Source organism: Sciurus carolinensis, chromosome 7 (assembly GCF_902686445.1).
Source record: "Sciurus carolinensis chromosome 7, mSciCar1.2, whole genome shotgun sequence".
NCBI classification, from domain to species: Eukaryota; Metazoa; Chordata; class Mammalia; order Rodentia; family Sciuridae; genus Sciurus; species Sciurus carolinensis.
In genome coordinates, this window is record NC_062219.1 from 118807380 (window position 1) to 118822105 (window position 14726).

At 47.4% G+C, this 14726-nt stretch overlaps 1 protein-coding gene across 1 annotated transcript in view; it reads right to left on the minus strand.

Moving 5' to 3' along the window:
- Pnpla1 (patatin like phospholipase domain containing 1) overlaps positions 1–8621 on the minus strand; it is a 36701-nt gene extending 28080 nt beyond the window's left edge. Inside the window, exon 1 of the mRNA XM_047557061.1 lies at positions 7950–8621. Coding sequence (XP_047413017.1) covers positions 7950–8154 — 205 coding nt within the window. The 5' untranslated portion in view covers positions 8155–8621. The remainder of the gene's footprint in view (positions 1–7949) is intronic.
- Positions 8622–14726: the final 6105 nt, after the last annotated feature.

Sequence of the window (14726 nt, forward strand, 5' to 3'; positions counted from 1 at the left end):
CAATTAGGACAGGACAGCACTGAGTGCCGGGGATAGGTGGACATTCTGTGGGCAAACCAGACGTCACAGCAAGGAGAGAAGGAGTTGGGTGAGGTGGGTGGTGTCAGTCCCTGCCAGCCAACAGACTGGCTCCATCTGTGATCATTGAGTCACAGTCTTGGTCCCAAGAAGGGGACAGAGTGTCTCCATCGTTTTAGATCACCCGTCATGGTTTGTGACAGAGGGTGCTACCTGTCCCCAATATCCACTCTCCCTCCTTCCCTAATCTGTGAACCTCCAATAGTTAGCAGGACTTGCAGCTTTCCAAAAGACATCTGCATTCTCCAGTCTCCTTTGCTGACAGGTAGAGCCTGTGACTAAGCTTTGGTCCCTGGGATGTGGGCTGCCAGGGTGTGTGTCACCTCCGAGTCCTTCCCAGAGAGGGAGGGGCGTGCCCTCCCTTTCCCCTTTCTGACTGGCTGGCATGAGGACATGCTGGAGCCCTCTTGGAGCACAGGGAGAGGCCACACCTGTGAGAAGGTGAGCTGCAGGGCTGAGGACAAGGTCTGCAGGGGCAAGAGCCCCCTCTGTCTTGGTTAAGCCTCCGTTGACCCAGCCGAGGCGGCTCTGCCCACAGCTGCTTGGGCTTGCGTGGCGTGATGTTTGAGAGCTTCCAGGGCGCATTCCTGGGGACACTGCTGACTCCCAGAGGGAGGCTGTGGGAGGGAAGGCAGAAGTCTCCTCCGTGGCTCGGAGCTAAATGGAGGCAGGCGAGGCCAAATGGGTTCCTGGAACCAGAGGGGATGGAGGGATGCCGGGAGTGTGGACGCTGGGGCCAGACCAGCGTTGGTGTGAACACCAACACCCTCATTGCTAAACTCCACCCAGAAAGTCTCAGGAGAGCGTGGCCACTGGGGCACATGATCTGACTGGGGGAAAATTCGGTAGCTTTTGTCCTCAGAATCCAGAGAGCTGTCTGGTGGCCACTGCTCTTCTGGTCTCTGTGACAAACGCCATCCTACAGCAGACGGAATAAGGGCCTGATGGCAACCAGGAGACCCCTCAGAGGAAGGGACATCTGAGGTAGGCCTTGAGGAGGGAGAGAAGGAGCCAAAACAGGGAAGTGAGGGGACGGCACCTCTAGAAGAGGGGACAGGTGGTCAGAAACAGGGATGTGACCACCCTAGACTACAGTGGAAGTGAAGAGGGGTGGTCCCAGCACTAACCCTCAGCCCTGCCCTTCTTCTGGACCTGACATCTTTCAACACTTTATCTTGGGTTTGGGGGTTTGGGACAGAGGGGTGAGTTGGCACTTTAAGAAGGCAGGGTGAGAAAATCATTTATAACAGAGGACAAACCAGTCACATGAGGAGCCTAGCTACCAACTTGTTATGGGTTAGATGTGAAGTGTCACCCAAAAGCTCACGTGTGAAACGATGCAAGAAGGTTCAGAGAAGAAATGACTGGGTTGTGAGAGCCTTAACCCAGTCAGTGAGTTAATTCCCTGATGGGATTAACTGAGTGGTAACTGGAGGCATTAAATGTCCAGAATAGGTAAACCTAAAGAGACGGAAAGTAGATGAGCGGCTGTCAGAGAGGAATTAAGAAGTGGCAACTAAAGGATAGATTTCCTTGGGGGATAATTAAAATGCTCTCAGATTGATTGTAGTCATGATTTTACAACTCTGTGAATGTATGAAAAACCATACATTATTGTGTTATATATTTTAAAGGGGTGAATTAGATGGTATGTGAATTATATTTCAATAAAGTTATTTCTAAAAATGGGGGTGGAAAAGGGGAGAGAAAGAAAAACGGCCACAAGAGCCTCTGTAACACATGATTCCATGGTTTCTCAAAGTGGGCTGTGCAGGAATGGGTGACGAGGACATTTGGAGGTCAGCACCCCTGGCCTGGTCAGTCTTGCTTGTTTATGGCTCAGCCAGAGGATCTCTCAGAAACTCATCCAGCCTGAAGCTGCTACAGAGAAATTGTTTTTCTCAACTCTGAAAAAATCCACTTCCCATTAATAATCAGATCCAGAGATCTGGCTAGTCCAGGAGGTGATGAGCATGTCACATCAAATGCCCTCCAAATGCTCATTACCACAGTCTGCTCAGTCATATATCTTGGGTTGGTGTCCACCTTGACCACACATGGGGACCACCTGGGAGCTTTAATAAACAGGGATGCCCGGCACTGCCCCCAGATTTAATTAATGTGGGGAAGAACCTGGGTGATCCTAAGTGCAACCAAGGTTGAGGGTCCTGATGAATAGTTTGTTTGTTTTTTGTACCAGGGATTAAACCCAGGGGTGCTTAACCACTGAGCCACATCCCCAGCTGTTTTAAAATATTTTATGTAGAGACAGGGTCTCGCTGAGTTGCTGAGGCTGGCTTTGAACTCGAGATCCTCCTGCTGAGCCTCCTGAGCCGCTGGGATTAGAGGCGTGTGCCACTTCACTGGGCTGATGAACAGTTTTTAATGACCAGAAGACTGTCAAAACTGTGACATAGAGTGTGATAAGTAGCCTATCATGAAATGCTCCTTTTAGACTTACATTTACTGGGTCACTATATAAACAAGTCTGTGTCACTGAGTTTCAGCCCATGAGCTGGAAACCTCAGGTTTCCAGGAACAGCAGCCTGGGTGGGGGCGGCCTTGCAGCTCTGCTTGGGTCTCTCCAAGGCATGGCTCCCTTTCTCCAGGCTTTTCCCCAGAGCAGTCCTCCCTGAGCCCAAGCCCACTTCTCTGAAACCCCGGCCTCAGCTGACCTGCTCTACCCCCACGCGGTGACACATGCTGCCGCTCTGTCATGTTGGCATGCTGCGTTCTTGCTCAGAAGCCTGGGTTCCTGCCCAACCTGTCTCTACCTGCCCAGCTTCCACTCATCCTTCAATCGCTAGCTCAGCTGTCAATTCCAGGTGACTTTCCATGACTGGAGGTGTTCGCTCACTCCTATGTCTTTTAATTATCTAATATCCAGTTGGAACTTTCTTGCATGAGGCTTATTTGGTGGCTGCCTTCAAGTTTCAGTAGGCTGTCAGCTCTTTGAGGGCAAAGCAGTTTAATTTGGTTTTATATCTTTGTTTCCTCTGCAGGGCCTAGTATATGTTCAACTAATACTGTGGAAACAAGGGAGGGAGAGAGGAAGGGCTTGCCAAGCAATTTTATGGAGAGTAGCTTAAATGGGAATGGGATTTCAAGTCTACCAAAAATCCATTCTTCAGTAAGAAAAGAATTTTTTCAAAATTATACAAGTTGTATTTTTCAAAGTATACAAGTTGTGTTTTCCAAAATACAACTTTGAGTTATTTTCCCAATCCTACTTCAGATCAGATTGGAAATTTTGGAAGCCCACTGGTTGTCATGGAGACCACCTCCATGAATGTGAAGGTGAATGAATGAATGAATGAATGAATGAACATTTACTTCATCTCTGATGAAAACCAGGCGCTGAGAACATGAATTGAAATCGAATTCCATGCATGTATGGTTTTGTCAGGATGAACCCAACTACTCTGTATGACTATAATGCTTGATTTAAAAAGAAAGAAGAGAAAACCAGGCACTGTGTTAAGCACTTTACCAATGTTTTAAAGTCTCCCCATCATCCCTGTCACAGAACAAGTAGTGCCAGTCAGGAGATGAACCCTTCATTGTCTCAGCTTTCACAGGGACAAACAACCTCAAGACAGAAAAGCTCAGACTGGGAATAAAGAACAGGAATGTGTCCTTGAGGGGACAGACCCTGGAACCATGTGTTTAAGAATTTGTTAAAAAAAAAAAAAGAGACTAATCTTGGGTTACAAGCATATAGCACAATTATTTATGCATAAAATACAGACGATCTACTGACAAACATTCAGAACTCTTGGGAGTGTTCAACAAGGTCCCTGAAAACAAGATCAGTATGCAAAACCCATAACATTCCTTTTTATCAGTGATAATCCATTAGATCTGAAAATGTCCCAGAAAAAAAGAACTCATAGCAACAAAAACCATAAGACCCTTAGAAACAAACCCAATAAAAGACGTACAAAATCTTCACTGAAGGACAAAAAGACCAGAATAAATAGACAGATTATATTTATAAATGGGAAAATGTAATTTCAATCAAGATCCCAACAGAGCTTTCCTAGGGTGGGACAAAGAATAACAGAGGAAGCTGGGCTTGGTGGTGCACGCCTGTACTCAGGAGGCTGAGGCGCGAGGATCACAAGTTTGAAGCCAGCCTCAGCTACTTAGTGAGACCCTGTCTCAAAATAAGAATAAAAAGGACTGGGGATCTTGCTCAGTGATTAAGTCACCCTAGTTTCAATTCCCAGTACCAAAAAGAAAAAAAAAAAAAGAGGAGAAGAACAAGGAGGAGGAAGAGGAGGAGAGTAATAATAATAATAATAATAATAATAATAATAGCGGCAATATTTGCAGAATAAAGAGGGAGTGGGAAGGACTTGCCATATGAGATGCATCCCTATCATAAGGCTATGTGTATAGCATAGTGTAATTTGGTGCAGAAATTAGGCCACTAAGACAACAGAAACTTGGAGAGACTCTAAGGACAGTTTCACAGGAATGCAGGAACTTGAACAACCAGAGGTCGTGTTCTAAGTGAGGAGGGCTGCCTCTAGCTGGTCATCGCACAGCAAAACAAGAAATTAGGTCGATCCCTCATCCCACCAACAAAATAAATTCCAGATGGATGAACCTAAACATGAAAGACTTAAAATTTTTTGAAAGACAACAGAGAAGCAACCATTGTGATGAAGGTTAAAAAAATACACATCAGAAGAAGAAAAGCTGGGTCCATTTGACTGCATTAAAATTTCCTGAATGACAAAGGACAGCAGAAAGAAAAAGACAATTTCAGAGTAGGGAATATAGGTGCGAGGGCTAGAGCTGATCACCAATGTACAGAATAAATAAAGAACACCTAGAGGTTAAAGAAGAAGATAACTCAGGAGGAAAAAGCAAACAGGGCAAGGTCATGAGCAGGCAAGTGACAGAGGAGGAAGCAGAAGGATCTGTGAACAGGTAGAGGCTCACCCTCACTGGCGATTAGGACATGCAGATTAAAGAAGCCAAATCCCTGAGAGAATCCCACACACGTTAGATTGACACAAAACTTTCAAGTCTGACACTACCAAGGAGAGATGACTGTGGGGGAAATCAGAGCTGCTTGAGGTTAAACTGGTACAACTATTTTGGAGAGTAATTCAGCCAAGTGTAGCTGATCCGGGCCCTGCTGTCTACACAGTCAGCATCTCCACCCTGACATGCTTTGTCGAGGGGCAGTGTGGTTTCAAGGGCAAGAGAGTGTAGACTCTGGCCAGACTGGATTCAAATTCTACCTTTTCCAAGTCCTGTTTGTACAACCTTAGGCAAGTTATGTAAGCATTTTGTGACTCAGTTTCCTCCTCTATAAAATGGGATAATAATTGTTTTCACCACGGAGTTTGTTGTGAGTACTGAATGAGTTAATGTGCCAAAGAAAGAGAACAGGGCCTAATATAAAGGAAGTGCCAGTTATGAGTAAATTACCTGGCAGTTCAAGTGCCGAATGAGGCTGGAGGGACGTGGGAGTCTCATAAACACTGAGTGAAAAGAGTAAGGCCCACAGGCACCTCACCCTTCCCTGAACGATGCATAATCATGAGCAGCAGCACATTCCGGACCTTGATCCCACAGATCGGAGGCCTTTTCACAGGTGTCAGTGAAAAGGTCTCCTGTGGGTCACTCCTGCCACAGGCTGGCCAAGTAGGTTTTTGCTGGTATTTATCAAATTGAACACGCTGAATCTATTTGGAAAACTTTGGACACCAGATGGTGAAGACAACATTGACTCACTCAGATGGCATATTTGGAGAATTCGATATAGAGACAGGATGGCGGGTGCCTTGGAGTGGGAGGCAAGGCTGGCACCTAGAGAGGGAGAGATCTCCCCAGGGAGCCAGGGCACTCCAAAGCAGGAGGTCTGTGACGCCAGGACAAGGAGCGGGGACCAGCCAGGGCTCTCGACCCAGCCCCTTTCTGAAGACCCGCCTGAGGGTCCATTGGGAGATAGAGGCACAGAATGCTTCACAGAGAAGACTGTATTTAAAAAAGATCTGGAACAATCCATGCTGACAGCACTGGCTGCGGGAGCGGGCGTGGGATGGGGGTCCGCAGAGTGAGCAGGCTCTCTCTCCACTCTGTATACTTTTGTTGTTTGACTTTCACTTATTCCTTGTGAAATGTTAAAAATAAAACATTACCTTGCACACACAAGGTACTCAGCCAATGGGCATTGCTACTATTCTTAAAAGCAAAGATTTCCGCCCAGCTGAGTGAGGTCCCAGGCAGGAAGGCTGCCTTTTCTGCTACCCATTCCTCCTCACCCCGGGCAGCTGGGCCTTCGGCAAGTTTCTCTGGCTGTCCCTTCAAATGCAGTCATTCTGGTGGTCCTCCCCAACAGCCCCACTAGAAATACCCCGCCCTCCCCAAACCGCTCTGCCCAGTTCAGAGCGTTGACAGGTTACCAGGCGCTTTTATGAGCAGTTCCCGTGTGCTAGCCCACCAAGTCCTTCAGCAACCCTGGGAAGCGGCCACTATTTGGATCTCCCTTCTACAGTGAAAAAGACGGAGACGCAGAAAACTCAAGAACTCGCTTCCAGGTCCCGGGTCTTGAAACAGCAGCGCATGCGCATGGTCTCTGCCGTCGCCCCCACCCCCAGCATGCCGTCTGCATCCCCTGCATCCCATCAAGCCGGTGCTCACAGGTGTCAGAGTGAGGTAGGAGCTGGTTGCTGTGGCCGCTGGCCACCTGAGTGGGCTCCAGATGCCCCTCCAATCCCGCCTCCCACTGTCTTCCTCCACTCCCCCACCCTCACCCTATAGCTTCTGGGCTGTTCCTCTCTGTGCAGGTCATGCTTGGATGTCACCTCCCCCCAGCCACTTACAGCCCCGAGCCAGGTGCAGTGGCATGCCTGTAATACCAGCCCTTTGGGAGACTGAGGCAGAAGGATCACAAGTTCAAGGCCGGCCTCAGCAATTTAGTGAGATCCTGTCTCAGAGTGAAAAAAAAAAAAAAAAAAAAAAAAAAAGGTCTGGGGATGCAGCTCAGTGGTAGGGGTTCCTGGGCTCAATTCCCAGAACTACTACTACTACTACTACTAATAATGATAATACTATAAAATAAAACATGGTCCCCACTTTATCCTCTGTCACTGTCCTGTTGTGATTCATTCTAGATTCTATCACCTCCTGACATTGCATTAGAAGTTTCCTTGTTTGAACGCTTATTATCTTTCTTTTTTTCTAGAATTTCTGCCCCCTGAGAGCCTGGAAGGTGACTGAATGCCCCCAGCAGCATGGTGGTTGGCTGGGTGATCGGGCTGGTGCTCTGGGGCAGCTGGGAGGCTGCTCTGTGGTCCTCCCTCTGGGTCCGCAGTGTGGCCCCATCCTTCTAAGGACCATGGACTAGAAGAGCAGAAGAGGAAGTGAGAGCTGCCATATTCTGTCCCACCCCTGATTTCCAGTGTCTCCCCCTCAGGTCCCCACCTCTCTTCCCCCACCTCAGGGTTCTCATCTCTCCAGTCACCTGGAAAGGGTGAACAAATCCATCTCACCAAGCTGGTGGACCTGACCTGTCTCCCTTCCCAAGGTTATTTGCATTTGAAAAGAGGTCACAAAAAGCAGCTCTTAACCCACATGTGACTGTGTCCTGGTCTAACTTCTGACACGGGATGTTAAGAGAGATACTGTCTGTCCCTCACCTGGGCCCTGAGACACAGGGCAACTCACAGGTAAGGATGTTGAGGGAGAGGGAGAGGTCAAAGGCTGTGACCTCGCAGACTTCAAAGCTGCCCACTGTCCCACCGACCCACCTCCTCCTTTCCTGCCTCCCAGGCCTGGTTTTGTCCCCCAAAACATCTCCAAAGCATCCTCAGGCTCTGCTTTGATGACGCCCTCCAGAACAAAGCCCTTACCCATCTCGATCCCGCAGATGACCAGGGCGGCAATCACAGCACCCGCTGACGTCCCTGCGAAGCGATGGGCTGTGTCCAGCATCCGAGGCGCCAGATCCCGAAGAGCATCCACAGCCCCAGCCTGGTAGTAGGAGAGGAATCCACTGCCCGAGAAGGAGATGGAATGAGGGGTGTCTGGGTCCCCCTTGAACACCTGCTCTTCCATTGCCTCAGCCTCCGGCCTCCCACAGGGGGGAGGAACCACCGTTCAGAGCCTGCTTGCCTCAGCCGGGCCTGCCAATCCCTGTGGGAACTTGCTGTCAGCTTCTCTGCCAACCCAGAGCCTGGAACGTGGCCGTCTCTACTGGGTTGGCCTGGGCACCCACGGGTGGTTCAGACAGCCACCGTCTGGACCTGTTCAATTCTGCCAGGAGGCAGTCTCACAGCTTGGAAAGAGGCCGTAGACCCAGGACAAGGTGCAGAAGGTCCTCCAAATATGTGAGCCGGGTCCTGGTCCTGCGACCCCCCAGCTGGCTTCATTGCTTGGCAGGATTCATCTCTGGCACAGACTCAGCCCTCTGCCTGTCCCTGGAACACCTAGGAGTGTTCACGGCTCCTTGCACAGGGCCATGCCCAAAGAGGAGGACGCCACTAAACCCTCGGTGAGAGGCTTCACACGCCCAGTTGCCAAACCTCTGCCAATGGCTCTGTGTGCACCTCCCTCCCTGACATGCTGCGGTGGTGAAGGAGTCACAAGCCACCTCCCTCCAGGACAGCATCCCCTCCTCCTAGAGGCTGGACTGCCAAGGTGGCTTTCAACAGACCAGACCGGGGACATGCCCCTCCCTGGCTCCTGCAGTCTGTTGGTGTATGTGATGTGCTGCATAATTATTTTTATTTGTTTTTACATAAGCACCCTTTTGTTTATTCACTTGTTTATTCTCAGGTTAGGATTGCCACAAGCAAAATCATAAAGGAAGACAAGTTTGGCTTCAGGGGTGGGACCCACCACACATGAAGTCCCTTCTCCTGGACCTTTCACCAACCCTTTGGCCCTTGGTCAGCACTTTCTCACCAAGCCACAAACCTTGAGGCTACCTCTAAGTGTCCAGGAAGAAACCAACCTGAAATCTAGATCATTCTGAGCCTTCAGGACCTCTTCCTACTTTGAAATGAGAAGCTGGAGATGACAATATTTAACCCCAAGGATGAACAGCTTGGGAGGTCCCCGTGGGGGTCTCTGGGTCAGGCAGAGATGTTTTGGCAAAGGAAATGGTCGATGGGGACCAGGTTAGCTAGAGACGTGCCCGCCCTCTGTGGAGGATGGGCCTCCCTTCCAGCCCCCAAGTTGCACCACTAAGCACTGATGTGGAAAGACCACGTCTCTCCACTCCCCCCAGAGAACACAGTGGCAAGGGCAGAAGTAGAGTGGAGACAGCAAGTCCCCACCCACTTCCCAGTGGAGGCCAGTCTCTCTGGAGGAGGTGAGATCAATACCTTCCCTGGTCCTGGGAGCTTCACCAACTCTGGTGTCCTCGATGATCTAAACTGGACTTCCACAATGAGGGCAGTGCCCAGGATTCAGTTAGGAGGGCACCTTCTGTTTTGTGTCGATATAATTACCTCAGTTTGGGAAGAGAGCTTTTGATGAGATGAGTGTGCAACAGAGATAATGTGTGTGTGGGTGTGTGTGTGTGCGTGCGTGTGCACGCAGAGGTAGGAGGCATACCGCTGGGGTGGAGACTGGGAGTGTGACAGGGTGGCCATCGGCTTTCAGAACAGCAGACCCTCCTTCCTGGGAAAGTCAGGTCAGCTGTGTGGCCAGGCCTGGGAGCAAGCAGAAGCCCCGCCCCCCAGCTTCTTGGGAACCAGACAAACAAAAGTGGAACCCGCGCAAGGCAATCTGTAATTAAGAACTAAATTGTGCAAGATTGAGATTGCAGCCAGCAGTTCAGAGGGGAGGGAGAGCAGCGTGGGCTGCTGTCAGCGGGCAGTGGGAGGAGCTGTGGGCCGGGGGACTTGAGGGGGCTGCGGGGGTGCCTTGGACAAAGATCAGTGTGAGCTCGTTCCAGGGGAGGGAAATGGTGATGGGCTCAGAGTCCCAGCGTGAAAGGCTCCCAACTCTGCTGTCTACAGGCAGTGGGATCTGATTCTCCACGCCTCGGCTGTCCTTGTCTGCTAAAGAGACAATAATTCCTCTGCTCTGTGGCAGTAAAGTGGAAAGATAATGGCTGTAAAGGCCTGGCAGGTGGTGTGTCTGCCATCAGAAGGTAGTAAAGTCCAATGCTCTGGAACCCGTGGACCTGGAGATAAGGTGGAATAGCAAGGCGAGGTGGGAGGAGGAAAGCTCCGTCCCTTTGCCACATGCAGGGGGAGCCTGGAGTCGAAGGAAGGATGACAGTGGCTGCCAGGCCAGGGTGGCAGCTGAAGAAGACCAGTAAGTGAAGCCATTGCCACAGAAGACTCCCAGGACGCGGAGGCCGGTTGGAAGGGCAGGGTGAGTCACAGTTGATGCTGCAATTTGGGCCCGAAGGTAGGGAGGGGTGGGCTGCCTTTGTCAGACTTAGGGAAACTGGACAGAGGATGATTTTACTTTTAAGATGTGTCCAAAGTGGAACCAGACATGGCAGGGATGGCTCCAGTGTGAGGGACAGGGACTCTGCCATTAAGGTGGGAAGGGGGCGGGGCAGATGAAGGTCCCGCTGAAGGGGAAGATGGCTATGGGCAAACACCTCCTTCTGGGTCCTGTGGATAGTCCCAGTGAAACAGGAAGCAAGGCCACCTGCCCTACACAGGCTGCAGTGGCCTGTGTTAAAGAAGTGCACTTAGTCCTCAGCCCAAGCAGATGCCAGAGACCGCTACAGGGAGGCACAGCCTCCGTGCAAACAAGAAAATCAGAAATCCACAGCTGCACGTGAGAAGGCCCCAGTGCGGTTACCTGGACTCAGAGTGGTCTCCACATTTCATGAGGGCTGGGGAGCAACGGCCCTCAGCGTTAAACAATTGAGAATGTTCTTCTCACTTCCCCTTGTTCCTGACATCACACTTAAGGCCCTCAGGACTTCAAGGGAATGACATCGAGGAAGAATCACTTCCCAACACTTCTGCATTTGATTCGTCGAGTTGTCTCGTGACCTTCTCAGGTGTTGCTTAAAACCAAGTTCACGCTTCTCGTGACTGAGCGGTCACATTCAAGAAACAAAATTGCTGATTGCATATAATTCCAACAAAACAACCCACAATCAGTGCACAGAGGAACCTGCAGTTGCCACAAGTATGAGACTTACGCAGAAGGTCTGCAAAGCCACTCGGAACGACTCTCAGGAAGGAGGATGTGTTTAGATTCCAGGCTGGCTTTTCAAAGATGGTATACCACCTCTGCTCACATCTTGAAATCAGAAATTTAGTGGAGAACCTTGTTGTTACTTGATACAAGAGTGTGACTGTCACAGCACCACTGATCAATATTCTTAAAAAAAAAATAGTTAACCTGAATCTGAGGACTAACTTCCCAGACTATATCATGTATGAAGACACAAGTTAAATGCTGCTGGGTACCAACGATCCAACGAGGTGAGACTGTGGTGAGACTGGCAGAAACCATGGCTGACTACACAGCATCTGTCTCCAGCCCAGTTATTCCTTGTCTGAATCCCTGTTGAGCAACTGAAAAGACTGAGACTTGATATCCCGCCTCCTTTGCAGCTAAGAGTGCTGACGAGGCCCACTTTTAGGGGGAAACCCTTTGGGTGGTGCCTTAGGAAGATTTTCCTTCTTTTCTCTTTCCTACCCTACCTGAAAAATAAAGTGGGGCTGTCACAATTAATTGAATGATCCTCTAAAACTGTAACTTGACTTTTGAAATGTGCAAATTAATTTTTGAAGACTCAATCAACAAACATACAGGTGTATCCTCTGTGAAGTGAGAGTGTTTAAACTTTTCTAAAAGTCAGGAATTTAAAAATGTACAATTAAAGAATGAGAGACAAAGTTTGGCCCAGTTGAGATGGGGACAGAGCTTGCTGACTTTCCATCAGGTCGTCCTTTTGTATGACCTTGAAATCATCCATTCAGGCTAACAGTATCTTCTTCTCCTAGTGAAATAGTTCAGACAGACACTAAAGCCCCACAAATAGTACAACAAACACCCACATTCCCACCAGACAGATTAAATGAATCTTAGCATTTTACTACATTTTGACAAAATATTTCTTTGATTTTAAAGAAATGAAACATCATAGATGGAGGCAAAACCTCCTTTGAACTCTTTGCTGATCTCAATCTCACCTCTCTCTCCATGAGAAACCAGTTTCCACATCAGTGAGACAACCTTTCTCTCCCATGTTTTCACACTTTTCTTTTTTAAGTACAAAAACCCAGGGTGCTCAACCTCTTGGCAGCATCCCCAGCCCTTTTTATTTTTTATTTTTGAGACAGGGTCTCACTAAGTTGCTTAGGCCTGGCTAACTTGCTGAGGCTGGCTTTGAACTTGTGATCTTCCTGTCTCAGCCTCTTGAGCTGCTGGGATTACAGGTATGTGCCACAGGACCTGGCTCATGTTTTCATACTTTTTTTTTTTTAATTTATTTTTATTGTAAACAAATGGGATACATGTTGTTTCTGTTTGTACATGGAGTAACAGCATACCATTTGTGTAATAATAAATTTACATAGGGTAATGATGTTTGATTCATTCTGTTATTTTTTCCTTCCCCCCACCCCTCCCAACTCTCTTTTTCCTCTATACAGTCTCTCCTTCCTCCATTCTGGCCCCCCTCCCACCCCCCATTATGTGTCATCATCCGCTTATCAGTAAGATCATTCGTCTTTTGGATTTTTGAGATTGGCTTATCTCACTTAACATGATATTCTTCAATTTCATCCATTTGCCTGCAAATGCCATAATTTTATTATTCTTTGTAGCTGAGTAATATTCCATTGTATATATATACCACAGTTTCTTTATCCATTCATCAATTGAAGGGCATCTAGGTTGGTTCCACAGTCTGGCTATTGTGAATTGAGCAGCTATGAACATTGATGTGGCTGTATCTCTGTAGTATGCTGATTTTAAGTCCTTTGGGTGTAGGCCGAGGAGTGGGATAGCTGGGTCAAATGGTGGGTCCATTCCAAGTTTTCTAAGGAATCTCCACACTGCTTTCCAGAGTGGCTGCACTAATTTGCAGCCCCACCAGCAATGTATGAGTGTACCTTTTTCCCCACATCCTCTCCAACACCTATTGTTGCTTATATTCTTGATAATCACCATTCTAATTGGGTTGAGATGGAATCTTAGTGTAGTTTTGATTTGCATTTCTCTTATTACTAAAGATGGTGAACATTTTTTCATGTTTGTTGATTGCTTGTAGATCTTCTTCTGTGAAGTGTCTGTTCATATCCTTAGCCCATTTGTTGATTGGGTTATTTGTATTCTTGGTGTAGAGTTTTTTGAGTTCTTTATATATTCTGGAAATTAGGGCTCTATCTGAAGTATGAGTGGCAAAGATATTCTCCCACTCTGTAGGCTCTATCTTCACATTGCTGATAGTTTCCTTTGCTGAGAGAAAGCTATTTAGTTTGAATCTATCCCAGTTATTGATTCTTGCTTTTATTTCTTGTGCTATGGGAGTCCTGTTAAGGAAGTCTGATCCTAAGCCAACAAGTTGAAGATTTGGACCTACTTTTTCTTCTATAAGATTCAGGGTCTCTGGTCTGATTTCAAGGTCCTTGATCCATTGTGAGTTGATTTTTGTGCAGGGTGAGAGATAGGGATTTAGTTTCATTCTGTTGTATATGGACTTCCAGTTTTCCCAGCACCATTTGTTGAAGAGGCTATCTTTTCTCCATTGCATATTTTTGGCACCTTCGTCTAGTATTAGAAAATTGTATTTATTTAGGTTTGTGTCCATGTCCTCTATTCTGTACCATTGATCTACCTGTCTATTTTGGTGCCAATACCATGCTGTTTTTGTTACTATTGCTTTGTAGTATAGTTGAAGTTCTGGTATTGCGATACCCCATGTTTCACTCTTCCTGCTAAGGATTGCTTTAGCTATTCTGGGTTTCTTATTCTTCCAGATGAATTTCATGATTGCTTGCTCTATTTCTGTAAGGTACGTCATTGGGATTTTAATTGGAATTGCATTGAATCTGTATAGCACTTTTGGTAGTATGGCCATTTTGACAATATTAATTCTGCCTATCCAAGAACATAGGAGATCTTTCCATCTTCTAAGGTCTTCCTCAATTTCTTTCTTCAATGTTTTGTAGTTTTCATTGTAGAGATCTTTTACCTCTTTGGTTAGATTGATTCCCAAGTTTTTTTTTGTTTGTTTGTTTTTGTTTTGTTTTTTTGAGGCTATTGCAAAAGGTGTTGTCTTCCTCATTTCCCTTTCAGCTGTTTCGTCGCTTGCATATAAAAATGCTTTAGATTTATGCATGTTGATTTTATAGCCTGCTATTTTGCTGAATTCATTGATGAGGTCTAGAAGTTTTCTGGAGGAGGTTTCTGGATCCTCTAAATATAGAATCATGTCATCCACAAATAGTGACAGCTTAAGTTCCTCTTTTCCTATTCGTATCCCTTTAATTTCTTTGGTCTGCCTAATTGTTCTGGCTAGAGTTTCAAGGACAATGTTGAATAGAAGTGGTGAAAGAGGACATCCCTGTCTTGTTCCTGTTTTTACAGGGAATGGTTTCAGTTTTTCTCCATTAAGAATGATGTTGGCCATGGGTTTAGAATAAATAGCCTTTACAATGTTCAGGTATGTTCCTACTATCCCTATTTTTTCTAGTGTT